This window comes from Onychomys torridus, chromosome 2, assembly GCF_903995425.1.
Source record: "Onychomys torridus chromosome 2, mOncTor1.1, whole genome shotgun sequence".
Classification (NCBI taxonomy): Eukaryota; Metazoa; Chordata; class Mammalia; order Rodentia; family Cricetidae; genus Onychomys; species Onychomys torridus.
Window position 1 is genome coordinate 160,432,995 of NC_050444.1, and position 27,466 is coordinate 160,460,460.

Consider the following 27,466-nt stretch of genomic DNA (forward strand, 5'->3'; position numbering starts at 1 on the left):
CTAACTACTTAAATAATCCCAGCACCCAGGAGGATCTCTATGAGTCTGAGGCCAGCCTGATCTACATAGTGAATTACAGGCCAGCCAAAGTTACAGAGTGAGACCCTGTCTCAAAAGGTAAGAGAAAATTGAAAAATAGAACTAGGTTTCAAGCTAAAATAATTTTGTATAGGAATTTGCTTTGAGGGTCATATTTACTTATCCTCTGCAGTGAGCACACATGTCATGTGGAGGTCAAAGGGCAATTTGTGGGGATCATTTTTCTTCTCCCCCACCATGTGGGCCCCAATGACTGAACTCAGTTCTTCAGACTTGCCGAGCCGTCTTGCCGGACACCAAACAGATTTCCATCCATATGGACGACCAGCATGAATCTTGCAAGAAGCCGGGCACTATGTCATGGTGTACCTGCTACCTACCTGCCTGAGAGGCTGAGGCAGGAGGATCATTTGAGGTCAGCCTGGGCAAGTAGTACTATAGGACATGGAACAATACATTTGTAAAGATTCACTTATTAAAATCTTCAGATTCGCTTAAAGTGTATGAGTGTCTGGTTGCATGTATGGCTGTGCATCACATGTGTGCTTGGGGCTCCTTGTGATCAGAAGAGGGCATTGGATTCCCTGGAACTGGAGTTGTGGATGATTGTGAGCTACCATGTAGGTACTGGGAGTCAAACTCAGATCCTCAAGAGCAACCAGTGCTTTTAACTGCTTAGGCATCTCTCTAGCCCCCTCCCCCATCTTTTTAATATTGTGTGTGTGTGTGTGTGTGTGTGTGTGTGTGTGTGTGTGTGTGTGATGTGAAGTAGATGCAGGCATCGTGGGTACCAGGGTACACATGTGAGTTCAAGAGATCAAGCTTAATTCATCAGGCTTACTCACTCAGCACCTTTGATGGCTGGGTCATCTCACCAGACCAGGACACTAGGTACTAGAGCCCCAAGGTTGAAGAGATTACATGAAATGTCATGTGAGGAAGTGTAGTCCCTCACATGGGAGGGGCGTGGTCCCTTTCTTGTCCCAGGGTCACTGTCAGTGAGTCTATAAAGGAAGCTCTGCCCCAGTGATGGGGTAAGAGCAGTTGTAAAACATAGTTCAGCCCATACCATTCACCTGCCCCACACCACGGTGGGGCCTGGCCTTCTGGAAGGGAAATACGGCCAACTGCCAATACACTCCAAAACAGGCTGAGTGAGGCCTGCCTGTCCTGGTAGGAGAAAAGAATGCCCATGCCAAGCAGGGACTCATGATCTCTCCATTAACCTTACTCCATTCTTTCGGCTCCAGTCAAAATGTCAGGCCCCATGAGGCAATCAGCTTTGACGGGAGCTCTGCTAATTACCACTTACCAACCTTTAATTTCTGGGTAAAAGCAAGAGAAGGAAATGAGCCGATTTTTCATTTTCCAGAGAGAAAGGACTAATAGTCATCTTTAAAATATATATATTGCGTTCATTACAAGAGTTATTACTGAGTCCTTACTCACTAGACTATTTAGCCATTCAGTTCCTAATTAGCTGTGCATTTTGTTTCTTCAGATTTGTCTATTATAATTGTAGGGTTTCATACATTTGTTTTTTTGGGGGGGCAGGATCTTATGCTGTTTTTGTTTGTTTGTTTGTTTCAGTTTTTTTGTTTGTTTGTTTGCTTTTGGTTTTTCAAGACAGGGTTTCTCTGTAGCTTTGGAGCCTATCCTGGACTAGCTCTGTAGCCCAGGCTGGCCTCGAACTCACAGAGATCCACCTGCCTCTGCCTCCCAAGTGCTGGGATTAAAGGCGTGCACCATCACTGCCCCGCTGCTGTGTTTTTTAGTTTAGTTTTGTTTTGTTTTTTTGGGGGGGGTGTTTTTTCAGGACAGGGTTTTTCTGTAACAGAGCTGTTCTAGAACTAACTTTGTAGACCACACTGGCCTTGACTCAGATCCTCCTGCCTCTGCCTCCTGAGTGCTGGGATTAAAGGTGTGCACCACTGTGCCGGCCTTACGTTGTGTTTTTATTGTTTTTCTTTTATATATTTTTTAAAGTTTTAATTATGGGAAGGTGTGTGTGTGTGTGTGTGTGTGTGTGTGTGTGTGTGTGTGTGTGCGCTCGAGAGAGCTCACAGGTGACCTCGGAGATCAGAAGCATCAGATTTCCCTGGGTATGGTTAAAGGCAGCATGAGCTACCTGATATGATACTGGGAACTGACCTAAGGTCCTCAAGAACAATATCCGATCTTAACCACTGAGCCATCTCTCCACTCCCCTTTTCAAATACTTTAAAGTTACATTTTATTTTGTGTGTGTGTGTTTCAGCACATGGACCATGGAATATATGTAGAGATAAACTTGAGTCAGCTCTCTTTTTCCACCAAGTGGGTCCTAAGAGTCAAACTCAGCTTGTCAAGATTGGCAGCAGGTGCCTGTACCTGCTGAGCCTTTTTAATGGCCTCTACCTGTGGTTTTTAAGAAACTTGGGGCTAGGTGTGGTGGCACACGCCTTTAATCCCAGCACTTGGAAGGCAGAGGCAAGTGGATCTCTGAGTTCAAGGTCATTGGCCTCCACAGTGAGTTCCAGGACAGCCAAAGGTACACAGAGAAACCCTGTCTTGAAAAACCAAAAATAATTCAATAAAATTCTTCATTTGTTTGTTTGTTAGGTTGTTTTTGAGGCAGGTCTTACCATATAGCCCAGGCTAGCCTGGAACTTGAGGAATCCTCCTGCATCAGCCTCCCGAGTGCTGGGATTACAGACATTCACTACCACACCTAGAGAAAACTACTGCCCTTATTAGCCTTATAAAAAGTTGCAGGGGCTTGGGGGAGGTAGCTTAGCCGACAGGAATGCTTGCCTGGAGTGGTCTGGTGAAGCACAAAGGCAGGAAAGCCAGACGCTCACGACGTAGTGAGTTCAAGGTCAGCCCGGTAACTGTTACTTTTCCATTGCCGTGATGAAGTGCCGTGACTAAGGCAGTGTATGAGAGAGAGTTCAGGGGCTGGAAAGATGGCTCAGCAGTTTACGAGCATTGGTTCTTAGAGAGGACTTGGGTTGGATTCCCGACACCACATGGTGGTTCACAAGTGTCTGTCACTCCAGTTCCATGGCTGTGTTTCATCTTCTGGCCTCAGCCAGACACATGGTGCATAGACACTTGTGCAGACAAAACACCCATACACAAAATAAATGTAAAAAAAACAAAAGCTTAATTGGATTTACAGCTCCAGGTGGTTAAGAGTCCACGATGAGCACCAAGGCATGGCCACAGGGACACCTGAGAGTGCACGTCTCGAACCACAGAGCAGAAAGAGTCCTTTGAAACTTCACCCCTCCCAAATGAAATACTTCCTCCTCATCCTCTCCAAACACCCACCAACTGGGGACCAACTATTCAGATGCGTGAGACTTACAGGGGACATCTTCAAACCACCACAGGGACATAAGATGCTCAAATACAAAGAAGTTATAATGGGTTGCTTGGCTGCTCCTTCCTTCTCCATCTAGAAAGAGGGTGTTCCTTCTACTAAATAACTAGATGCTTGCTTTCTTGGTTTGTTCCCATGGAAGCCATCCCTCTCTGAAGCCACTGTTAAGATGTGAAATGTGCCATTGGCAGGCGCTGCTTATAGCAAGTTGTTTAAGTGTGTCCCTTGAGTTTACTGGTTCAAGGCTCCAAAGCCTGTCACCCCCTGCTGTTACCCCCAATACAAGCCCTATGGAGGGATTTATGGACTGTTACCCTTGATTCCTTCTCAACAGCTGATGCCAAACATTAGAATCTGAATGACTCCAACTTGTCCAGGTCTTGTTGGCCTTGGCCATACCTTGACTGTACCAGCTATAGAAAGGTATGCTCTAAGCTGGTGTGGTAGCACATGTCTTTAATCCCAGCACTCAGAAGGCAGGGGCAGAAGGATCTCTTTGAGCTTGAGGCCAGCCTGGTCTACATAATGATTTCCAAGATGGCCAGGACTACATAGATCCTGTCTCAAAAAAAAAAAAAAAAAAAAAAAGTGTACTCTAAGAAAGTATACTCAAATCCTAATGCAGGGAATTACCTGTTTACCCTTTATGATTTTTCTTTTTTCTTTATTTGTGTGTGTGTAGTATATATGTGTGTGGATCCAGGTGTAGCAACTCATGTGGGTAAGAGGCCAAACTCATTTGAGAGAGTCTCTCACTGAACCTTAAGCTGACCATTTCAGCCACATTAGCTAGTCATTGAACTCCCAAGGTCTGCCTCTGACCCCAACACTGGGGTCAGGTCACAAGTATATACTACTTTTGGCTTTTTTTTCACATGGGTACCAGGGATCCAAACTCAGGTTGTCATGAGTGCAAGTACTTGCTTATCCCCTACCTTATTAATCACGAACATAGTAATCCATCCTGTCTTAGTTAGGGTTTCTATTGCTGTGACGAGACACCGTAACCATGGCAACTCTTTTAAAGGAAAACATTCAATTGGGATGGCTCACTTACGGTTTCAGAGGTTCAGTCCATTATCATGGTGGCATGCAGGCAGACATGGTGCTGGAGTAGCTGAGAGGTCTGCATAGTGCAGGCAACAGGAAGTCAACTGAGACAATGGACGGTATCCTGAACATAGGAAACCTCAAAGCCCACCCTCACAGTGATACACTTTGTCCAACAAGGCCATACCCACTCCAACAAAGCCACACCTCCTAATAGTGCCGCTCCCTGAGTTTATGGGGACCAGTTACATCCAAACCACCACACACTCTAACACACTGCTGATGCCAACTAACAAAGTCCCCTGAACTTAGGTAGCTGGTTCTAACAGACTGCCTAGCAGGATCATTAGCTTTATTGTCCTCCAATGGGGCATAGTTAAGGTGAAGTCCATAGCCTTAAGGACGATGTAGTGAAGACTCCAGGTGAATTTAAAACACTAGTACACCCTTCCTTTAGAAAAAACATCAAAGAGCAGTTTCTGGAGACTATCTGGCCTTCCAGACAGATATCTCCCAGCAGTACACTGACCCCAGCACTGGGGTGCAAGGCTGCTGTGCAGAAGCATGATGCAGCTGCCTCTCCCATCACGTTGCTGTCCTCAGCTAGTAATTATGACCGAGCTCAGCTCTGAGGACCACAGAGCCAAGTCAGCAGTCACAGCTGGAGTCTGCTCCCTGGCGTCTTAAGAAGAGGGTGAAACTCGGGCATCTCCAGCCAGCATTGGGCCTTTCCCCATTTTAGGCCCAATCTTATGTAATTCTAGACGTAGATGTGTAAGCTCTGAGTTTAGCACCTAGGGAATTGAGTCCCAGTCTCTCTCCACACACCAAAAGATCTACCCACTGCAGTGGCCCTCAGCCCATTGCCAGAGTCTTTTGAAGAGGGAGGAGGTTAAGTCAGGGGTTCACTCTGAACTCACAGCAATCCTTTTTGTGTCTCAGCCTCCCGAGGGCTGTGACTACAGCCCTAAACCTGCCATGGCCCTTCTTGGTAGTCTGCAAGATGACTCAGTGAGTAAAGGCCCCAAGCCTGATGGCCCCAGCTTCCTCCCTGGGACATGGTGGGCTGGGGAGCAGCTGTCTGCAGTTGTCCTGACACCACATGCACACGGTGACAAAGAGTTCAGCGTCTAGAACCTTTGCACTTGGTGTTTCTCTTAATGTCTTTGGCTCAACAGTTAAAAGTATGCATAACCAGAAAGGATTTCGGTGCCATTGGGGAGAATTAAAACATGTTAAATTTGGAAAGAGCAATTTGCCCCCAGCTTCCTTGGGGAAGAGCAAAATCTTGCTCCACTAGGGGCTCAGTGGTTGCTGTTTTATATCATCGAAAACAGAACTGTCTTCCATCTAACGCTATTTCATTTTCACTGGAGATGAAAATGAAAAGCTATTGTGGCGACTGTGCATAAAGTATTTCACTGGACAAATTTGTGTTACGTTTCAAGCCCAGGACAAACAGCTGAGGTGCCTATTTAACACATCAGAGTAGATCTGGCTGCCAGGTTCTCCCAGCATCCCTCAGTCCCTACCTGTTACAGGGTATGGCTGGCACAGCTGCCCTCCCCAGAGGCTCTTTCCTTTATAATCCAGACATTTGGTTACCCACCCTCCCCCCATCTCCCCACATGTAGCTCACGTACACTCTGGATTTGCCCAGATGTCCCTGCCTCTGGCTGTGCTCTCGGTTTCATAGACAATAAACTTTCTTCTCCACTGTACCTAGAAGCAGTCCTTTTTCCTTTTCTCATTCATATGGATACTGGATTTGGGGGTAACTGTCTCAGAAGTCAAGCAAGCCAGGCATAGTGGTACATACCCCAAGTCCCAGGATGTGAGACACAGAAATAAGTGGATCAATGTGAATTGGAGGCCACCCTGGTCCTCGTACCAAGTCGCAGGCCAGCCAAGGCTAAACAGTGACCCCGCCTCCAAAAGCTAAGTGGAGCAGGCTGGGTGGAAGCAGCGTTGCTCAGAGTGATGCTTTTCTTAGTCTTTCTTCACAGAGTAAAACAATCAGGGAAAAGGAATGTAACAAATTAATATTTCTAATTAAAACTGCTGTATAACGAATTTGAATATAACTTTTATAAGCATGTCAGCATGGTGTCAGCTTAATAGCATAACATTAATTTTAAAATTAATTTTAGCTAAAATATGAGGACTAATCACTGTGCTCCTCGAGCAGCATTGCCAACTTGCTTGTGAAGTTCACAGTGCTGAAGATCAGATGCAGGGCCCTGTGGCTGCCAGGTAAGCACTCTGCCGAGTTACAGCCTCAGGCTGGGGAGATATCACAGTAAAAACAGACCGGAAGACAGCTGTAATGGCGCACACTAATGCCAGCACTCAGGAAATGAAGACACGTTGTGAGTTCAAGGCCAAGTGGCTATATGTAAGATCCGATCTTCAAAAGCCCAAAATAAACTGAAGATGCTGTTTTGAACTCTTACATATGCAGCCTTGAGCTGGGCATAATCCCAGCACTTGAGAGGTAGAGGCAGGAGGATCATTTCAAGGTCATTCTTGGCTTCACAAGAAGTTTGAAGCTAGCCTGCGCTTACACACCTTGTCCAAAAGAAATTATGTTTACACACACACACACACACACACACACACACACACACACACGGCTTTAAGCTGTTTTCAACTGAGCAAAGACAAGCCCTCACCTCCCAGCACCAGGATGAAAACCCAATGGTCCTGCTAGATACACTTTGGCAAGTACCACCAAAATTTTTATTTAGAGGGTTCTCTTTGGATTTCCAGTTCCTTACTTCACCTATATGGGTAGTGGCCATTACTAAAATTTAATAATTTTCACATGGCGTGGGAAGAAAAGCTCAATTAAGGAGAAAGCTCCATGTTGCCTGACATCCTTTCAGACTGGTTGCATTTCACAGGGTGGCTTGGCCAGGGTGGGGTTACTTGCAAGAGGAGAAGGTTTTCCAGAAGAAATTCTTGCAAGGCTTTTTATCCCGGTGTGGGGGCTGCTGGAGAGGTGGGCTTTCCTGCCACTTAGGCACCTCACTGGCATCCCCTCCGAGGAGGGCGCTGGAGCTGGCTTGGGAGGTCCAACCGTGCCACCAGGCAAGGAAAGTCAGGAGGCCGTTCCTCTTCCCTTCTGCAGCTTCCTGTTTCCAGAGAAGGACAAGGGAGAGTAAGCCAGGCCTGGACTCACTCAGCACTAGATGCCCGCCCTCCCTCCCAGAAAGCAAGCTGCTCCTTAACAAAGACCTCTCCCTCAACTCAGTCTGAACAATCTTAGAGAGACGGCTCTGCAGAGGAAAACAGACAAATTAAAAAGAATTGCTCATTTTGCCAGGCATGGTAGCACAGGCCTTCCTCAGCACCGGGGAAAGGCAAGTAGATTACTGAGTTTGGGACTAGCTAGGGCTACAGAGTGAAACCTTGTCTCAAAATATGGATCAGTGAACTGCTAGCTCTACTTTATCATCTTTGCTGAGGTCCTAAGCTATGAGACTAGGAAATCTGCTAAAGTGACTGACTGACAGCTCATACGCCCTAGGCAGACAGGCTCATCTAACTGGTTTCCATCTTCAGACATCCTTCTGAGTGTTCAAAAACCCAAACAGACTGAGACTGCTGAAGTCTGGTCTTTCAAACTCCTTGGGAAGCTTCTAGGAGTACTGTGATGATAAATGACCCGCCTGCAACTCATCTGGTAATTTCAGAGAAAAATCCGTTTCTAATGGTCAACTTTATGTACTCTTTCTTGGAACTTTTTCAAAACTGAGAAAAAGAAAGTAAATCATTTGATGAAATTAGAAATTTACACCATGGTTAATGTGAGCGGGTGCGTATAGCTATGTATATAAATTAAGGCTCTCCGAGTCTGTGACCAATAATACTTGCAGGGGTTAGACTACAAATGCACTGTGACATCTAAAAGTCTAGCCAAAGCAGACACCCACAGAGAGAGAGGAAGGAGCCCCTGAACAGACACAGGCTAGGACAGTGAGGGCAAAGGGAAGACCAGTGGTCTGAATGGGACATTGTAGCATCCTGGGGTCGCACACACATGTGTGTGTACACACACAAACACACACACACATGCACAAATGCAAGAAATTCACTGGGTGGTCAGAATGCCAGGAAGAGAGACAAACAGCAGCCTACCTGTGCAAGAACGGGGACTGTCCTCACCACACTGTCCTGGCCAGGGGGACCACCACTCTCCAGGGGAAGCGCAGTGGCTGCAGTCCCCCAGAGCAGCAGCAGCCCGAAGGCTGACAGCCACTTGCCTCTGGTGCTGCAGCCACCCATCCTCTTTGGCAGTCCTCAAGTCAGTGCTCTGTGGATGAGGGTCTTTCTTTGGAGCCTTGGTATTTTAAGCTGCAGCGCCAGCTGTTTTGGGGTCTGCACACGTCCATTGAAAACTTGCATGCTTCTCCACACTCATGCAGTGACGCACAAGCCGGAGCAATCAGTTCTCACACAAACATTTGTGAGGTTGGATTTAGCCCCTTAATTAGAGACTCGGGACTTTTCCTGTACTGAGAGTGAATCCGCTCTTATTTTAGAACACGTGCGCACTCGCACGTGCAAACTCGCTGTGAGCAAGCTCTGCTTCCTTGCAATTGTGCCTCGAGCAAGCAGGAAGCCATGAGAACAAAGCCAAGTGATTTAACATAATAGGAAATTAGGTTTGGGTTAAGAGCCTGAAGTGTGGGATCTTACCCATGTGAAGCAAGGCTGAGTGCTGGGATGCAGCTCAGCACAGCTCGTACCTGTCATGTGTGAGGCTCTGGGTCCTGCCCCCAGCACCAAAAATGAAGTATGTCTGAATCTGTTATAGACAAAAGAAACTGGGTGCAGTGAAGACTCAGGGACACAGGACAGCACCAATGTTTCGCAAATCACAAGGATGAACCAAGAGCTTGTCCCAGCACTGCCCACTACCCTCTGCCCGGGCCAAACCCTGGTTCTTCAGCCAGGCCTTCAACTCACTGAAGTGATGATGCTGATGTAGAAGACAGCATCCTGGTGACACGTGTCAAGCGCTGACTTCTGCACCTCTAGCACAGTTCCTGGCCTAAGGCTTTCCAAACTCCTCATGTTAGCAAACAGCACACTTTTTTAAATTAGGCCAGTTGGATGGTTCAGCAGCTGAGTCCGTGGCCAAGCCTGATGGATGACCTGTCAATCCCCTGTAACCAGCATGGTAGGAGAGAACTGATTCTCTCAAATTGTCATATGAGTATGCATACCATAGCAGATGTGTGTGTGTGTAGGTAAGGTAATATTTAAAAAAAATAAGGACCATACATGTTGACACATACCTTTAATCCCAGCACTTAGAAATATATACCTTATTCTAAGATTGGCGGTGCTTATTACTTTGATCCAAAAAGGGAATGGCCAACACTTGGGAGGCAGAGGTAGGTGGAACTCTTGTGAGTTCAAGACTAGCCTGGTCTACATAGTGAAATCCAGGACAGCCAGGGCTACATAACAGAATCACAATGTTTATGGGATCAGCAGGATGGCTCAGTGGGTAAAGCACTCAACATACAAACGAGATAACCTGAGCGCTATCCCTAGAACCCATATATGGGGAAAGGCGAGAACACGCTGCTTCTTCAACAAACCTGTCTGCTGCTGACCTGCACGCTCATGCTGTAGCATACCCATGGCCTCCCCAAGTCAGACACCTTTGTTTAAATTAAGACTGTGTGTGGATAGAGATGTACCAAGGGTAAGATGCCTTTTTGGTGCAGTTAACAGTCAACATCCGAGAGACCACCTCTTTTTTTTAAAGAATTATTTATTTATTATCTATACAGAAGAGGGCGCCAGATCTCATTACAGATGGTTGTGAGCCACCATGTGGGTGCTGGGAATTGAACTCAGGACCTCTGGAAGAGCAGTTGGTGCTCTTAACCTCTGAGCCATCTCTCTAGTCGGAGAGACCACCTCTTCCCAAGGACAGTGACAAAGTGCTGGGCCACCTCCCGGCTCCTCATGGGCCCTCAGTTCAGAATTGTGGGGACAAATGCACAAACCCCTCATAGCCAGACAGACCTAAAAACCCATCTTAGACCACTAGAGACCACCAAGTGTAGCAGAATATTTTAAAACATGTTACTTTTGTTTATGTTGCATTTGTTTAACTCTGTGAAGCTGTGTTACTGTCTAAAACACCTGATGTCTAATAAAGAGATGAACGGCCACTAGCGAGGCAGGAGAAAGGATAGGCAAGGCTGGCTGGCAGGCAGAGAGTATATACAGAGGGAAAAAACTGGAAAGAGAGATCTAAGATCTAGGAGCCAGAGCAGGAGGAGGACTCCAGGGGCCAGCCACCCAGCAAGCCACAGAGTAAGAACAAAGAAAAGTATACAGGAATAGGAAAAGAAAAGCCCAGAGGCAAAAGATAGACGGGATAATTTAAAGTTAATAAAAGCTGGCTAGAAACAAGTCAAGCTAAGGCAGGGCATTAATAATTAAGAATAAGTCTTCATGTGTGATTTGTGAGCTGGGTGGCAGGCCCCCTCAAAAAAGAGCAAAAACTTTCAACAATAACCCAATAACCAAGATTCAAGGAAGGCTCATGCCTAAAACAAACTGAGGTGGGGATAGACAGCTGCTTCTGAAAGATCATCCCCTTCTCAACTTCTAGGAGTCAGCTGTCTCTTCCAGCATGAGACTAAACTCAGGTCATCATGTTTGGCAAATGACTTTACCCACTGAGCTATCTTGCTGGCCCCAGGCAATCCTCTGCACCCTACCACTCTGTAAGGAAAAGAGCAGGCCCCTTTCTATGCAGTCCCTGGGACACTAGCTCTCAGTAACACAAGTGTTTCACACTGAGGCTCCAGATTCTCCCCCTCAAGCAAACTTCTGTTCAGGAAAGCCAAGGCTTAATCACAAAATTGCTAGAGAAGTCACACAAAGCTGTGTATCTGAAGAAAATCACTGTTAAAGAGTAAAATTCCATTCCTGGGGCTGGAGAGAGGTTAAGAGCACTCGCTGCTCTCCGAGGTCCTGAGTTCAATTCCCAGAAACCACATGGTGGCTCCCAACCATCTACAATGAGATTTGGTACCCTCTTCTGGCCTGCAGGGATACATGCAGGCAATAAATAACTCTTGAAAGAGAGATAGAGAGAGAGAGAGAGAGAGAGAGAGAGAGAGAGAGAGAGAGAGAGAGAGAAAAGAACTCCATCCCCAAAAACATCTTTCACCGATGATCAAGGACCCATGGGTCTGAAAGAACCTTAGTAACCAGAGCTGAGTAAACACAGCTTTATTCACTATTCAGAGACTGTCATCTGGCCTGGAAATAAACAGTGAAGGACTACACTTATCCCCAAACACCCAGCATGTCTAATTGTGAACACGTCATCCACCTCAGCCTTAGGTCACAGTGTGCCATCCAAACACCAGCCTTTCCCCTGCTGAGGGAAGCATGAGGATAGCTTTGCAGGAGCTTCTGGCTCTTTTAAGCTGCATCAAATGTCCTGAAGCAGGCAGCATGAAGAGCCGCCCAGCCACTTGTTTGTTTAAACATCTCTACTCATTCCTCAGACTGCCCTTGGCGGGAATCCCGCACACTTCTTTGAGCTGGAGCTGCAGTTCCCAGGCGGCCAGGACTTAACTCTCAGTGCTCACCACTTCAGCATCAGGCTCCCTGTAGTCCCTGTTTTCATCCTCCAGCTTCCTTTTCTTCTTGGCCTTTCGCTCTAGGTTAAGCTGAGCAATCTCTTCATTTTTCTCTGTGATGTATTTTAGCTACATATATACAAAAAAGTAAAATATATTTTTAAATTTTAAAAAGTCTTTAAACCTGTCCATAAACTATTTTATAAACCTAAAAATAACCACAATAACTTATGCCTTCTCCAATATTCCAGAAGAACTGGGTGGAAATTCATTGACTGAACTATTTATTAGCACTAAAACTGTCCTAAAAATGGAGATGGACACAGTTCAGAGTCAAATCCCTGCTCTTGTGGAAAGGACATCATAGAAAGTCTGAGTCCTGGAAGGGTTACAATATTCTAGGTCTGCCATCAGCCACAGACAGGTGACCCTGGCACCTCTAAGTGTCTTCACCTAGAAAATTACAGCTTGGTCAAAATGATTTCTTCGATGTGAAAAAACAGAAATTGTACTCTCTTCTGCATAACCAACCTTTCAGGCTTCCATCTATCTATCCCAGGCCCATCAGAACTGCGGGTATGGCTGGGCCTGGGGGGCACACCTGTAATCTAGGCTACCGGGATGTTGGCTGACACAGGAGGAGAGTCTCATGTTCAAAGCCTACCTAGGCTAAAAGTCAAGCTCAAGACTAGCCTGTATATTCAGCATGACCCTTGTTTTGTCTCAAAACAAGAAACGGGGCTGGAGAGACGGCTCAGTGGTTAACAGCACTTGTTACTCTCAAGGTGACAAGGACCAAGTCCACGGTGACTCAGTTTTGATTCCCAGCACCTACACTGTGGCTCACAACCACCTGTTAACTCCAGTTCCAGGGAATCTGAGACCCTCTTCTAACCTCTAAGGGCACCAGACATGCACATGGTAGACATGCACACATGTAGACCAAACAATCAGACACAGAAAATAAAATAGTAAACTTGAAAACAAGAAGCAAAAAAACGAGGCAGGACCCACAGTGCAGAGGAACAGCATCTGTCTGGCATGCACAAGACTCTTTTTTTTTTTGGAGACAGAGTTTCTCTGTGTAGCTTTGCGCCTTTCCTGGATCTTGCTCTGTAGACCAGGCTGGCCTCGAACTCACAGAGATCCGCCTGCCTCTGCCTCCCGAGTGCTGGGATTAAAGGCGTGCGCCACCACTGCCCGGCAAGATTCTACTTTCAATTCCTAGCATGAGGTGGGGGCGGGGTGGGCACCACAAGGAAACCATCCCCATGGACTAACCCATGACTAGTCTGTGACATCATGCTGTAAATGAAATATGGGACCAAAGTTTTGAGATATTACAAAAAAGGTAAATTATGGAACCCAGAGAGAGCTGATTAGAAAATTTCAAATTGGCTTTGCAAAATCTATCGTAATGAAAGGGGACTATAAATTACAGGCGGGTCTGAATGGTTCAACCATCTCTAGTTTTTAATGCAAGGTGCCCTGGAGAATGACTACACGCCTTCAAGTGATTAATGGGGAATAATGTATTCGGGTGGGGAGGGGGTGAAGAGAGAGCCCCATCTCTCACCAGTGAATTACTCCGCCTGGCTAAGAGCTTTACGTCTTCAGTGGTGACTGTGCTTCTTTTTGCATGTCTGTGGAAAGGGCAGAAAGAAGTTACCAGAATGTTTGGTATTACAGTTTTGATGAAACAGAAAGTTCATGGTCACACTTCAGAGAGACAAGGGTGCCTAAGTGGCCCATCTCATCCGATTCAAACCCCAGGCATCGACACAAAGAGGATCGATGTCCCTAGCCAGGACACCAACTCCACGGAAGACACTGAGGCCATCCGTCAACTGGGCCTGAGAACCAGTGTGCTGGAGAGCAAAGAAGGGGTGATGAGCCATCTGAAGTCACCCTTTTTGTCACAGTCGCCTGTGGGAAAACATCCACAACATTGGTTCCTGAGGCTCTTCTGCAGGGCTGATCCCAGACAAAGCACAAGCAGCTCCTCCTAGAACCCTTCCCTGCCAGCTCTGAACACCCGCCACCCCTTACCCCCACCCCTCTACTCCCACCCCCCACACACACATGAGCCTGGTAGAACAAAGAACTGCCTTTAAACTGGTTCTGCCTCCTGCTCAGAGCTTGCACCGAGGTCCTCAATGTCCTCCTCCAACCCTCACTAGTAAAGAGGGCTGCTCCTTACTCTTGAATTCCCAACATCTCCTCTGGTAGATCACACTCCAGCTCCAGCAGACCCACTGTCCTCTTCTGGCCTCTGCGGGCACCCACACTCATGATGACAGACACACACGTACATCCACAAAAACACATGTAAAACAGAAGATAACCTAAGGCCGTCCATCCGCTACACTAGATCATGTATTACTTGATTATATGTGCTTTCACCATTACTAGCTTCTGACTAACCTAAGAGCTTCACAAAGCAGCAAGAACTAGAACATGGTGTCCTCAAGAACGAGCTCGGGGTCAGCCCCAATTAGCCCACACAGAATGTCGGCTCGCTCAGGTGAACATGGAATCACACAGCAATTACAGTCCATTTAATGACCACAGTCATACAATGCCCTGCTAAATGTGTACACTCCATGTGTCATTTCCTCATAACAGACAACAGTGCTTGTATGAGAACACACACTTTAAGATTAGACAAGCGTTCCAGGCCAGCCAAGGCTACACAGAGAAACCCCGTCTCGAAGAACCAAAGCAAAACAAGATTTAAAGAGGGTTGAGACCCAGGTTGGCCTCAAACTGGCAATCCTCCTGCCTCGGCCTCCAGAGTGCTAAGATTACAGGTGTGAGCCACCAGGCTTGGCTTAAACCTTCTCATTAGTTGTCAGGCACCTTTAGTCCCAGCACTCAGGGAGGCAGAGGCAGATGGATCTCTGAGTTTGGGGTCAGTCCTACAGAGGGAGTTCAGGACAGAGAGCTACATAGTGAGGCCCTGTCTCGGAAAAAACAAACCAAAACCCAATGAGCATGCTGCCTTTTCACAGAGTGACCATTCATGGGAGTTTGTAGAAAACGACACAGTTGACACCCTCTACTTTTCAGTGTGGTACCTGGTGGTATGTGTGCCTGGTTTTAATGTCCTCACCTACCTAGCTAGAGGAGGAGGTATGCTGTACACCTGCTGTTGCTGTCCTATCAGAAACTCCCCCAGGAAGTCCCGACTCTAGTCAATTACTGAAGGAAAGGAGGAACAAGTGTTATATAGACTTCGTGTGTGTGTGTGTGTGTGTGTGTGTGTGTGTGTGTGTGTGTGTGTGTGTGTGTTACATGGACATGTACCATATGCATGCAGGACCCACAGAGGTCAGACGAGGGCACCAGATCCTCTGGAACTGGAGTTACAGAAGGTTGCGAGCCACCATGTGGGTGTAAAGAATCCAACATGGGTCCTCTGCAAGAGTAATTAGTGCTCTTAACCTGTGTGTGTGTGTGTGTGTGTGTGTGTGTGTGTGTGTGTGTGTGTGTGTGTGTTTGTGTGGTTTTTCGAGACAGGTTTCTCTGAATAGTCCTGGCTTTCCTGGCACTCACTTTGTAGATTAGGCTGGCCTCAAACTCACAGAGATCTGCCTGCCTCTGCTGGCTAGGATTAAAGGTGTGTTACCACACCTAGCAAGGAAGAATACCCTCCCCCCTGCAGCTGAGGATCAAACCCGGGGCCTTGTGCTTGCTGGGCAAGTGCTCTACCACTGAGCTAAATCCCCAACCCCGAATTTTTTTTAAGACAGCTTTACTGTGGAGTGTGGGTTAACCTGGAACGGGGTATGTAGTTCTCATGGAGCTCCACCTGCTCTGCCTCCCTTGAAAGCCTGTACTTATACATGGCTGGGATTTGTTTTTTCTTTGAGACAGGCGTTGCTTTTCAGCCCAGGCTGGCCTGGAACTTGGTCCTCCTGTTGGCCTCCTGTGTAGCTATTTCACAGGTTAGATTAGGGTCTGCAGTGAGGACCTGCATGGAGCTGTGAGAGGAAAGAGACCCCCTTTAAGGGGTACTCTTTGTCCTGCCAGGTTCAGGGTGCGAGAGCAGACCTGCAGCACTCTGTAGCTAGCCTTTGAGGAAGACCTTCAGGGCCAAGATTGGCCAGGGAAGTCTTTGAGATAAGCTCCACTGTATCAGGAAGAGAGGAGCACGGTGACCCAGGCCTGTAATCCCAACACTTGGGAGGGAGAGGCAGGAGGATTGCTAGTTTGTGACCTAGGCTACACAGTAAGGCACTATCTCAAACTCACTCCCCCAACACTTCCCTCAAAAAACAAAACCAAAAACAAACCCCCAGACCCCCGCCCTCCCTACACAAACCACTTTTTTGGGGGTTTTTTTCGAGACAGGGTTTCTCTGTGTAGCTTTGCACCTTTTCCTGGAACTCACTTGGTAGCCCAGGCTGGCCTCGAACTCACAGAGATCTGTAGTGGGTGGCCATCCCAGCCTTGGCCTGGAAGTTCCAACCCCCATGGAGGTTCACCAATAGGATCCACCTGGCTCTGCCTCCCAAGTGCTGGGATTTAAGGCGTGCACCACCACCACCGCCGCCCGGCTACACAAACCACTCTTTAAAATGGGCACTATCACCGGGCAGTGTGGCCCACGAATGCCTTTGATCCCAGCACTTGGGCAGCAGAGACAGAGGCACCAGGGCAGGCATCCTTTACAGTGCAGGAAGCCTCTAAAAGTAGGAAAGAGAGTGGGGATGGCTCGGATCTGCAGCTCAGTGGTGGGACATACAACTGCCAAGCACAAGGCCTTAGATTCAATCCCCAATATGTCCAACCCCCTGCCAAAACAAACAACCCAGACTATCCAAAAGCTTATAGTAAATATTTCTATTATTATCCTCGTTATTTATTTTGGCGTGCTGGGGATTTAACCCAAAGCTGTCACATCTTTATGTCACTGAACTACATCCTAACTCCTAGTTCTGGATTTTTAAATTTTATTTTATGTGTATGTCTCTGTACCACACGTGTGCCTCATGCCTGAGGAGGTAAGAAGAGGGTGTTGGAACTCCTGGAACTGGACTTGTTGACAGTTGTGAGCCATCACGTGGGTCTGGAATTGAACTCGGGTCCTCTGCAAGAACAACTGCTCTTAACCCCGAGTCACCTCTCCAGCCCAGCTCCTGGATGGTTGGTGCAGCCTCACTATGAACCAGGCCAGTCCTGAACATGCATTCCTCCTGCCTTAACTCCCCAAGCACCAGATTACAGGATGCCCCACCACACAGATCTAAACAAAACCACCTTTGAAAAATCGTATTGACTTCCATAGCTAATACAGAAAGGGGAAATGAAGGTGATAAATACTTCATGGGACTTGGGGGTGAGGCACTGAATGAGCCATCAGCATCCCATAATAGTACCTTATCCCTCTCAGCAAGCTGACGATGCTAAGCCATTTTTAGGGACTGACAATCTATACAGGGAAGGGGAAGATTTAGAGCACCCCTGGGAACCCGCTGCTTTAATTCATTGAAAATATTCATCCTAGAAACAGAGTGCAGAGGACAAGGTGAGAAGTGTGGCTGTGAAGCTGAGGTGAGCAGAGGCAAAAGAAAAGCTTGAGCCTCAGCCATTCCAACGGCTGCATAAAAGCACTGGTTTCCAATTACCTGAGGTACTAATTGAAGAGACCAACATAAATCACCTGGAAGAGCTCAGGCTTCTCAGGCTGAAAGCAGGCCTCCCCCCTTCCCAGAAAGATGATGGCCTTCTCATAGCAAATCCGGAATGAAAGCCCCTGCCTGCCCTTCTCTCTACACCTGCAAGCAATCAGGGCTGCGGAACTATGAGGGACCGACCCCCGAGCGCTTCCCAGATCCTGAGCAATCAAACCATCCCCAAGAAAGGGTTTTTAAAACAGGCAGCCACACACTGCCAAGTCTCCACACCCTGGAGATGCAACTCAAGCCCTTTGCCAGTGAGAGCTTGATAACTTGGGAGACCTTCAGAGGACTCAGAAATACCAGACAATCTGAGCTGACGTGTTCAGAGCAGATGTTAGATTCTTGCAGCATCGTGATCCGCCACGAGCCCCCAGAAAACAAGGCGTCACAGAACTCCTGAAATACACCACCGGATGGGGGGCAGTGATGTCAATGGACCTCAAATTACACATCCAGCTTTTCTACCCACCTGGCAAACATTTCAAGGTCTTTGGCAAAATTTTCTGAAAGAGAGGGAAGAAAATAGATTTCAGCTGGCTTATCTCCACCTTCAGAAGAAGCCTTGGCTTCTAGTCAGCACAGAAACTCAGCAATCCCTCAAGACAGGATTTCTCTGTGTAGCCCTGGCTGTTCTGGAACTCTTGCGGCCAGGCTGGCCTTGAACTCAGAGACCTGCCTGCCTCTGCCTCCCGAGTGCTGAGATTAAAGGCGTTTGCTTTTTAAAATCCTGGCCCTTCCCTGTCCTTCCCAGCACCCTCCACTCTTCCTACAACTGTGACGGTCCCTTTGGTGGCTAGGGACCGTCTTTTAAAATCTGCTTCATGTTACAGCTTGTAAGGACACCAATCTCCTCTCACATCAAGCAAGTGCCAGGACCACTGGCTCAGCTGTCACACACACTACAGAAAGCACGGAAGTGTCACAGAGCACTGAAATGGAAAAGTGTCCAATGTTCCAGCCACCACGGCAGTTTAAACAAGGTGCTAATGCCTGGTGTTGGCACACAGGACAACCTAACAATCCTTCCGACACAACACCCAAATCTTAACAACCACGAGGTGATAGGGAGACTGTGGCCAGGGGTTGTGTGGGGGTGAGACATGCCACAGCGCCCACCCACACTGGCCCCTGGGCAAACCCCACAGAGAAAGGCAGTGGCCTCCTACCACATTGTCGGAAAGTCGCCTCCGAGATGGCCGCAACTGTCTGCTTGCTGAACTGCACCTGTCTGTCCAACGCGACCTCCTCGCAAAGACAGCCGACCGTGTAGTGGACTGCAGCCTTTAGTCTCTGCGGAGAAACCCAGTCCTTCAGTGGCCGCAAGCAAGAGATGCCAATCCTGAAGGTTAAGGCCGAAGAGAGGGGCAGCTCGGCCTATTCCTGCAGTCCCTTCCATCACGGCCGAGTGACTCTTCAGTGCACTCATCAGTTAACGGCACCCTCTGGAGGGTGACTTGGGGGAATAGGACTTTCCAGCTAATGGTTAGGATTTAGGTCAAATAAAGAAAAGAAATTATGACAGTCAGCAAGGAGAAATGACAGAGCACTTGCTGACCTTCAACTACGTCCGCCCAGTCTCTGCTCACTAGGACCATCTGTGGAGTACAACGAGAAACCAGTTTGTGGCCTCAAAATGGCTAAAGAGAGAAAGGCCCCATCCCTCTGTTCCGAGTGCCTAGCAGCCTCAGCCCTCCATGCACAGGTGACAGGACACTACCAGGAAGGATGATGACTACCCACCTGACCACCTCAACAGCCTTTCTCCCCTAGGAATCACCCTCTTATTTTTGGCCGTGCTGGGGATCAAGGCAAACACTCCCACTGAGTCACATCCCTAGACCTCAGAAAGCCTTTTAAATACTGAAAAGTCTCTCTGTCCTAGGCAGATGTACCAAGGGGAAAGCTCAGAGCAAGCTAAGCAGCAGCCCTGTGGTCTCTCCAGGCTGTGTGACCGCCTTCCCTGGGGAGATATAAACCAATGTCTATCCCTCCTCACAGGGCACCAGCAAAACAAAGTACTACCCACCCATGCCCAGCTTGGGGGAATCAATGTGTTTATTGGGGACACCTACAGAACATGGGTGACCCTAAAGCAGCCACAGGACTGTGGAGTCTCACCCCAACATGGACGATAACTTCCCCACGACTGCACAGAGTGCCTCCTTCCGTCTCTATCGCCCGGAGATCCTGAGGCCAAGTGTAATTATGCACTGGCTGGGAAGGGCAGGATGGGGTGACAGAGATCAGGTGGGGGCCTACCCCGAACTCGGGGCCTTGTACATGCCGGGTGAGCACTCTGCTGCTGAACTACATCGCCAGGCCTTCTTGTCTCAGTAGCCTCAACTCTGAGAGCAAAGCCTGGCTCCGAGGAGGCTGTAAATGCGTGCTGATTAAAGGGGTTTGTAAAGGTGAGCTCAGATTTGCCTCTCTGCTGTGCGGTACCTGCAGAGGACCCCAGTGCCCACTCAATCAGCATTCTTGGCATGTAGACGGCATGGAACAAGGTGGACAGAGTCCTGCTCTTGAGTTTAGAGTCTCGTGATGTAGCCTCCAAGGTCTAAAGCATGGAAAAAGGAAGGTGGCCCAGCCCACAGGGGCAGACAAAACTTCAAGGAGCCAGAGGTGTTCAGAAAGATCCGTGTCCTGTTCCAAGCCCCCACCCACACCTGAAGAGGACCCTTAGGGTCTTCTCCCTTCTAGGTTGATTCTTTTGATCTTCTAAAGGGTGGGTCTGCTTGCCTAATGCCTAAGCAGATAGAGGGGTTAGGGAACAGGTCCCAAGCTCAGCTGCCTGGCCTTGCCCACATGGGCTATCTCTGCAGTTGACCCTCATCTTGCCTACGTAGGGGATACCTGCTGTTGTCTTGGATTCAGCCTGCCTCAGCTGTCTTCAGATGTCATAGAGTGCTGTCCTCCAAACAGAGCAGCTGTGACTACTTGAGAGACCCTCACAATCAGGCCACTTCCAGACATGGTGGTGCACGCCTTTAATCCCAGGACTTGGGAGGCATCAGCAGGTGGATCTCTGTAGTGATTATCCTCTGACAGCACCCCCATCAAAATAAATAAATATAACAACAATAATAAAGACCCCAGTCCTTGCTCCCCATTCCACCTTGGCCTTTAGGGAACTCTTCAAAACTGTCTGTCAAAACAAAACCAAAGTGAAGACCCAGGAGACCAAAGTAACCCAACCCTTGATTTGATCCTAGACACAGGAGAAAACACAACTAAATCTTCAGGCCAAATGGAGACATTTGACTACAGACTGTCCATCCAACAATGGAATTCCATTCAAGTTAGACTTCCGAGCTCTTTGAAACCCCAGCATTCGGGAGGTGGAGGCAGAAGATCAGAAGTTCAAGGCCAGCATGAGGAATGGGAGACCCAGTCTCCAAACAACTAAACAAACTTCTGAAATGTGATAAACTATTGGGAAGATGTAAAACAGAACATCCTTCCCTGTCTGCGGGAGATGGGCACTGAATTATGCCATCCTGAACTTGACCTTGTCATCTCATCTGGTTTTTATTTTAATTTTTAGACAGGTTCCCCCTGTAAAACTGCTAGCCTGGAACTCAGAGATCTGCCTGCCTCCGCCTCCCCAGGCCTAGGATCAACGGTAGCTTTGCGCCTTTCCTGGAACTCACTTGGTAGCCCAGGCTGGCCTCGAACTCAGAGATCCGCCTGCCTCCGCCTCCCGAGTGCTGGGATTAAAGGCGCCCGGTGTGTCTGCATTTCTTATAACAGTGGGCACGGCAGACAGCTGCTGGACCCCGCTTTAGCTCACCATCATGCCGAGCTAAGACTGCCACCTGGGTCTTGGTCTTCACCTCCCTGCGGCTCTGATTCATGAAAACAACTGAACATTGGCTCTGCCGCCACCCCGAGAGGTAATTACTTCTATCCCAACTTTGCAAAGGAGAAAACGCCTTGCCCTCTCTTGGCGTTTGAGACAGGGTCCTCTCTAGGTACCTAACTGATCTGAAACTCATAATCCTCCTGCCTCAGCTTCTGAATCGGCCCCAGCCCCTCTCTGTGGGGTTGTCTTCTCTCCCTTCACCCCGCCCCACTCCCAGTCTCCTTTTGAGACAGGGTCTCCTGTATTCCAGGTTGGCCTCGAACTCGATATGTCGCTGAAGATGATGACCTTAAGTTTGCCCCTGCCTCTACCCCACAGTGCTGGGATCACAGTCGTTCACCGCCAAGTCCGGTTTGTGCGGTGCTGGACTCGAACCCACAGCCTCGCATGCTGAGCAAGCACTCTGCCAGCTAAGGCCCATCTTCTCCCTTTAGCGCCCACATTCCACCTTCGCAGCCCTGGGAAAGACGGGGACTCGGGAGAAGCGGAGGGAGGCGGCTCCAGGCTCCGGGGCGCGAACACCCCACCTCCCACCCCGCCTCGCAGCCCAGTGACGCGAGGCGGTGGGCGTGGGCACTTTGCCTCTCCCGGGAACCCGCCGTCCTGCCCTTGCTGGGGCCCCGTTATTTCCTACCTGCCGGTGAGAGAACTGCGGCTCCTCCTCGGCCTCCACCGCCTCCTCCATCACGGCAGAGCGCCCACGGCAGGCGGTCCGCTGTGGAGTCAGACTTTCCCGCCCTACGTCCGCGACGGGCCGCGCAGAGGGTCAAAGCGCGAAGCGCCTCCTTCCTGCCCGCGCGCGCCCCCTGGCGGCGGCTTGCGGAAGGGTCTTGCAGGAGTTGGTGTGATCCCAGAGCCGCACCCTAGACGCTGTCTCAAGGCCTGTCACTTCCTTAACCTTCTGTAAGAACATGCATGAGATAGCTGGGCGGTTAGCAGTAGTTGAGAGCACCTGCTGCTTTACCGGGGATCCAGCACCCACATCAGGTGGCTCACAGAGCACCTGTAATCCCACCTCTAGAAGATACAACGTCATCCTTTGGTCTCCATGGGTACCTGCGTGCACACATACACACATGCATAAATAATAAAATTTTTTAAAAGAATATGTATGTTCTGGGTGTGGTGGTGCATCTCTTTAATCCCAGCACTTGTGAGTCAAAGACAGGTGGATCTCTGCAAGTTCAAGACCAGCCAGGGATACACGGACAGTCCCTGTCTCAAACTAAAAAACAAAACAGAAATCCCAAGCATGTATAGATGGCTTGGTGGGTAAAAGCGCTTGCCGCTGAAATCTAGTTTCCTAAATTGGATCCCCAGAGCCCACAGAGCTGGCGGTTCCCATTGCCAGGGGTAAGGGAGTGAGTCTAATGAAGGCTGGTTGAGTCTCCCTTATGCTGAAATGTATAATGAGATGGGTAGTGAGATGACCCAGCAATTAATAAATAACACTTGCTGCTCTTGCAGCGGACCCGGGTTTGGTTTGCAGCGCCCACATGGTGGTTCATGCCTGTCATCACTGTTTCAAGGGATTCAACACCCTCTTCTGACCTCCAAGGGTACCAGGCACACACACAGTGCACCAACACGCATGTAGGCAAAACACATATACATATAAAATAAAAATAAACCAATCTCTAAAAAGTTAAGAGTCAGTGGCAGAGCTCTTGACTAGCACGCTTAGGTCCCAGGTTTGATTCCCAGCCTTCAAGGGTGGAGACATGAACCCAGGGTGGATCTTCCTTCCTCCTCCAGTTCTCTTCCTCCTTCCTGACTTCATTCCTTCAGGCCTCCACTCACATCTCAGTTCCAAGAACAGAAGACTCCTTTGCTGCTTCCAGTGTTCAACGCTTGGAGTGGCCCTCACTTTTTGTGCTGGTCACAGGGAAATAGACAACCGTGGTCTCTGCAGTCTCCCTGTGTTGTGAGCATCATCAACACTGTTGGAACACTCCGAACCCAACCCTGGCTGACGGCACCCGCTCTTTGCATGGTGGCAGATCCCCACCGCCATCTGCTTCAGGGCCCAGCTGAAGTCACTGAAGTCAGGATTGGATGGGGCTGCTGCATAGCCACCCATCTGCCACACAGACACCACACATCACCGCAGTGATGCTGTCTAGGGGTGTAGGAATGAGTTCATTTTGCAGGCAAAGGCAGGCTGATGTCTGGGTTTAAGGCCAGCCTGGTCTACAAAGTGAGTTCCAGGACAGTCAGGACTACACAGAGAAACCCTGTCTTGGAAAAAAAAAAAAAAAGAATTAAAAGGTAATACTATGAGGTGATATTTTGTTTGTGATCTAACAAAGCTTGCCTAAAGTTCAGAGTGCAGAGCTAGCCACTAGTTAGCCATAGAGGCCAGGCAGTGGTGGCACACACCTTTTGTCCCAACACTCTGGAGGCAGAGGCAGAGGCAGACCCATCTCTGTGAGTTCAAGGCTGCCCTGGGCTATACAAGATTGATCCATCCTAAAAGAGAAACAGAGCCATACAGTGGTGGCACACACCTTTGATCCCAGCCCTTGGGATCTCACACCTTTAATCCCAGCACTAGGGAGGTGGAGACAGAAAGTGATATGGCTGGGCAGGGAGAGGAATATAAGGTGGGGGAGGGAACAGCTCAGGCCCTTTCAGCTGAGGATTTGTAGAGGATAGAACTAGTGGCTGCTCTGCTTCTCTGGTCTTTCAGCTTTCACCCTGATTTGACTCTGGGTTTTTTATTATTAAGACCAATTAGTGTAACAGGAATCTTAATAGGAGTCTTATTAATAAGATCAAACCCGAGGCCAGTTATTGGGGTGAATGCTGGAAGGTCAGAGAAGCAGAACAAGCCACAGCTACCTCACCTCGCCAGTTCCTCAGCTGGTCTTGTTTCCTCAGACTGCAAACTTCTGTGTCCTCATCCCAATGGCTCTCAGCTGAACTGTGCTGCTCCAAAGCCTGAATGCTTAACCAGCCAAATGCTTAACTGACCAAAATGCTCTAGTTTCTGGTCTTCACGACTTATATATCTTTCTATTTTCTGCCTTCACTCCCTGGGATTAAAGGCTGGATTTCTGGGATTAAAGGCGTGTGTCACCAAGCCTGGCTGTTTCTAATGTGGCCTTGAACTCAGAGATCCAGAGGGATTTCTGTCTCTGAAGTGCTAGGATTAAAGGCGTGTGCTACCACTGCCTATCCTCATATTTAATATTGTGGCCGTCCTGCTCTCTGACCCCAGATAAGTTTATTTCGGGAAACATACAATATTTTGGGGAACACAATACCACCACAAATTAGGATTTGTGATACAACGCCAGTGGAATCCAAGCACATGGGAGGCAGAGACGGGCAGATCTCTCTGAATTCCAGGCCAGCAGGTCTACCCTCTCGCTAATAAGTAAATAAATAAAAAGACACAAACAGAAACTTGAGGATGATGTATTAGTGTTTAAAAGGGAAACCCGAGAACGGGCAAGCTGTAAACCTCATAGGAAAGGAATGGTAACAGTCCCTTGTGGAGTCAGCCACGTGGCCTCGGCCTGCCATGCTGTGCTAACCCCATGCTGTGCTATGTGAGGAGAAGACCACTGACAAGCTTTTTTGTTCATGTATACAGGCTGTTTCACCCTAAAGGTGGGGTGTTGTGGGAGATTTGTCACACTGACACTCTGAGACTGCCAATAAAGTTTACCTTGAATCAGAGGGCAGTCGGTGATTGGCTGACTGGAATTAGCCATAGAGATTTTGGAGAAGCCAGCTAGGGAGGGGCGTAGAGAGGCTCATAGCCTTTTTGATCTGGGAAGAAGGGAGAGTTAGGGTCAGCTGATCATACTTCAGCTGCTCTTTGGATCTATCATGTTGGTTTTTTTTTACCCCAGTATCTGACTTTGTTATTTTATTGCTATTAGAATAACTTAGATAAATGAATTAGTGGGGTTCAAGGGATCAGCATTGGATGTGATAAAGACAAGGTTTTTATAGCTCAGGGCAGGTGGTTTCCAAAAGGAGGATTTGGCAGACAAGATAGGCAGATTTACAGGAGCAGAACATAAGCCTAACAAGTAAGTACTCATAACAACCTCCTGAAACAAAGACATGACCACAAGGTGGTCGTAACAAGGCAGTCAAAACAACCTTCTGAAACAAAGGTAAGGTTGCAAGATGGTCCTAGCAACTTTCTGAAGCAAAGACACGGTTGTCATTCCGGGGACAGGTCACAGGAGGGCACAGCCCAGTCCTTGAGAAACAGGTTTAGTCATACACAGGAAAGGACCTAGTTTGTCTTTACTATAAGATGGCTTTCAAGCCTAAGATGGAGGCAGGCTGGTTCATCAGCTACAGGGAGCGAGCACTGGAAAAAGAGAGGAAAGCCTGAAGCACCAGTTCGGTCCTGGCCAGCACAGAAAGACTGAAGAAAAGGAACAGCTCCCTGTGAGGACTCAGAAAGGACACCGGCCACAACCCGTCCCAGCTGGGCAGTGACTTCGACTGAGAAGCTCATGGCACAGAGCTAACCACTGGGACAAGCTGTAGGGATGGCACTAGGGGGCTCCTGGACAGGAAAAGCTCATAATCTTAAGGTGAAGTCACCTTCCTGGGGTGTCCCAGGTCCCTGAACTATCTCCACTGGGTAGTTCCTCCTGAGGGAGAAGAGAAGGGTTTGTCTCCACCTAGAGGAAGATTCCATTTTTGTTTGTTTGTGTTTTTATTTATTATGTATCAGCATGTATGACTGAAAGCCAGAAGAGGGCACCAGATCTCATTACAGATGGCTGTGAGCCACCATGTGGTTGCTGGGAATTGAACTCAGGACCTCTGGTAGAACAAGCAGTGCTCTTAACCTCTGAGCCATCTCTCAAGCCCGAAGATTCCATTTTTTACAGCAATAAGACCACAAGCCATTGAGTTTTGATTATTCTTTTTTTTTTTTCCTCTGAAGGCCTTAATCAACCTCTCTCCCCAGTTTTCACATCAGGGTCTGCCTATGTGAAAACCATCTATGTTAGCCAGCATGGTGGTGAACACCTTAGGCTGAGGCAGGAGAATAGCAAGCTCAAGGCCAGCTTGGGCTACTGAGCAAAACTGTCTCAAACTGGCCCACACCAGAGGCAGGTGAATCTCTGTGAGTTCGAGGCCATCCTGGTCTACAGAGCGAGTTCCAGGACAGCCAAAGCTACACAGAGAAACCATGTCTTGGAGGGGAAAAAAAAAGGAAGCAAAACTGTCAAAACACTTACTTCTCAGTACGTCCCCACTCTATGTTCCCCACATGCTGTCTGGTGTTGATGTGGACAATTCCCAGGGTTAATGAACACCATTGTGATGATCTGTGGAGTTTGAAAGTCTAAGAACAGATTGGGTCTGAGGCAGCAGCATATTGTGGTGTATTTTGAAACTATTTCTAACTGATGGTGCAGGACCCTAGATTGGCCACTAGATGTCACCACTGTTCCATTGTGATCCAGGTCAGGGGTTCCTGGCTGGAATACTGAGGTTAGCACTGGGGCCTTGTCAGACCCTAGGTGCTCACTTCCTCTCATCGGCTCGGTGTGAGCCCCACTTCACAAGTAGAAACAGTTACAAGTACAAAAGAATTCTTCATGGAATTAAACTGCTTGGAAGTGGTAGAGGCTAGATTTGATACCACAGATGAGCCGTGTCTACATTCCAGCCCCCTGCTCACTTCCCATCATCCTCAGCACAAGTAAGACAAGTAAGACATGAATTAAACAGGACACCACAAATATCAGCTCAATAGCACCTCTTACCGGTTTTCCCTTACATTGAAGTGTAAAGTACGGTTTTGGAAAGAAGTCTCCACTAATGACTAACAAACACGTCAGAATTCCTGCTTCCCTCACCC

General features: G+C 48.3%; 2 protein-coding genes across 2 annotated transcripts; both read right to left on the minus strand.

The window, feature by feature from the left end:
- Positions 1–7,187: 7,187 nt before the first annotated feature.
- LOC118578329 (cortistatin-like) lies at positions 7,188–9,738 on the minus strand. The gene is made up of 2 exons (XM_036179187.1): positions 8,594–9,738; positions 7,188–7,587 (listed from the first exon to the last, which is right to left on the minus strand). The coding sequence occupies exons 1-2, from the start codon at positions 8,738–8,740 to the stop codon at positions 7,378–7,380; spliced, it is 357 nt and encodes a 118-aa protein (XP_036035080.1). The 5' UTR covers positions 8,741–9,738; the 3' UTR covers positions 7,188–7,377.
- A 1,966-nt stretch (positions 9,739–11,704) lies between these two features.
- Positions 11,705–22,366, minus strand: Cenps (centromere protein S). Its single transcript, XM_036179186.1, has 5 exons — positions 22,256–22,366; positions 18,926–19,049; positions 18,229–18,262; positions 13,652–13,718; positions 11,705–12,204 (listed from the first exon to the last, which is right to left on the minus strand). The coding sequence occupies exons 1-5, from the start codon at positions 22,304–22,306 to the stop codon at positions 12,067–12,069; spliced, it is 414 nt and encodes a 137-aa protein (XP_036035079.1). The 5' UTR covers positions 22,307–22,366; the 3' UTR covers positions 11,705–12,066.
- Between the last annotated feature and the right edge of the window lie 5,100 nt (positions 22,367–27,466).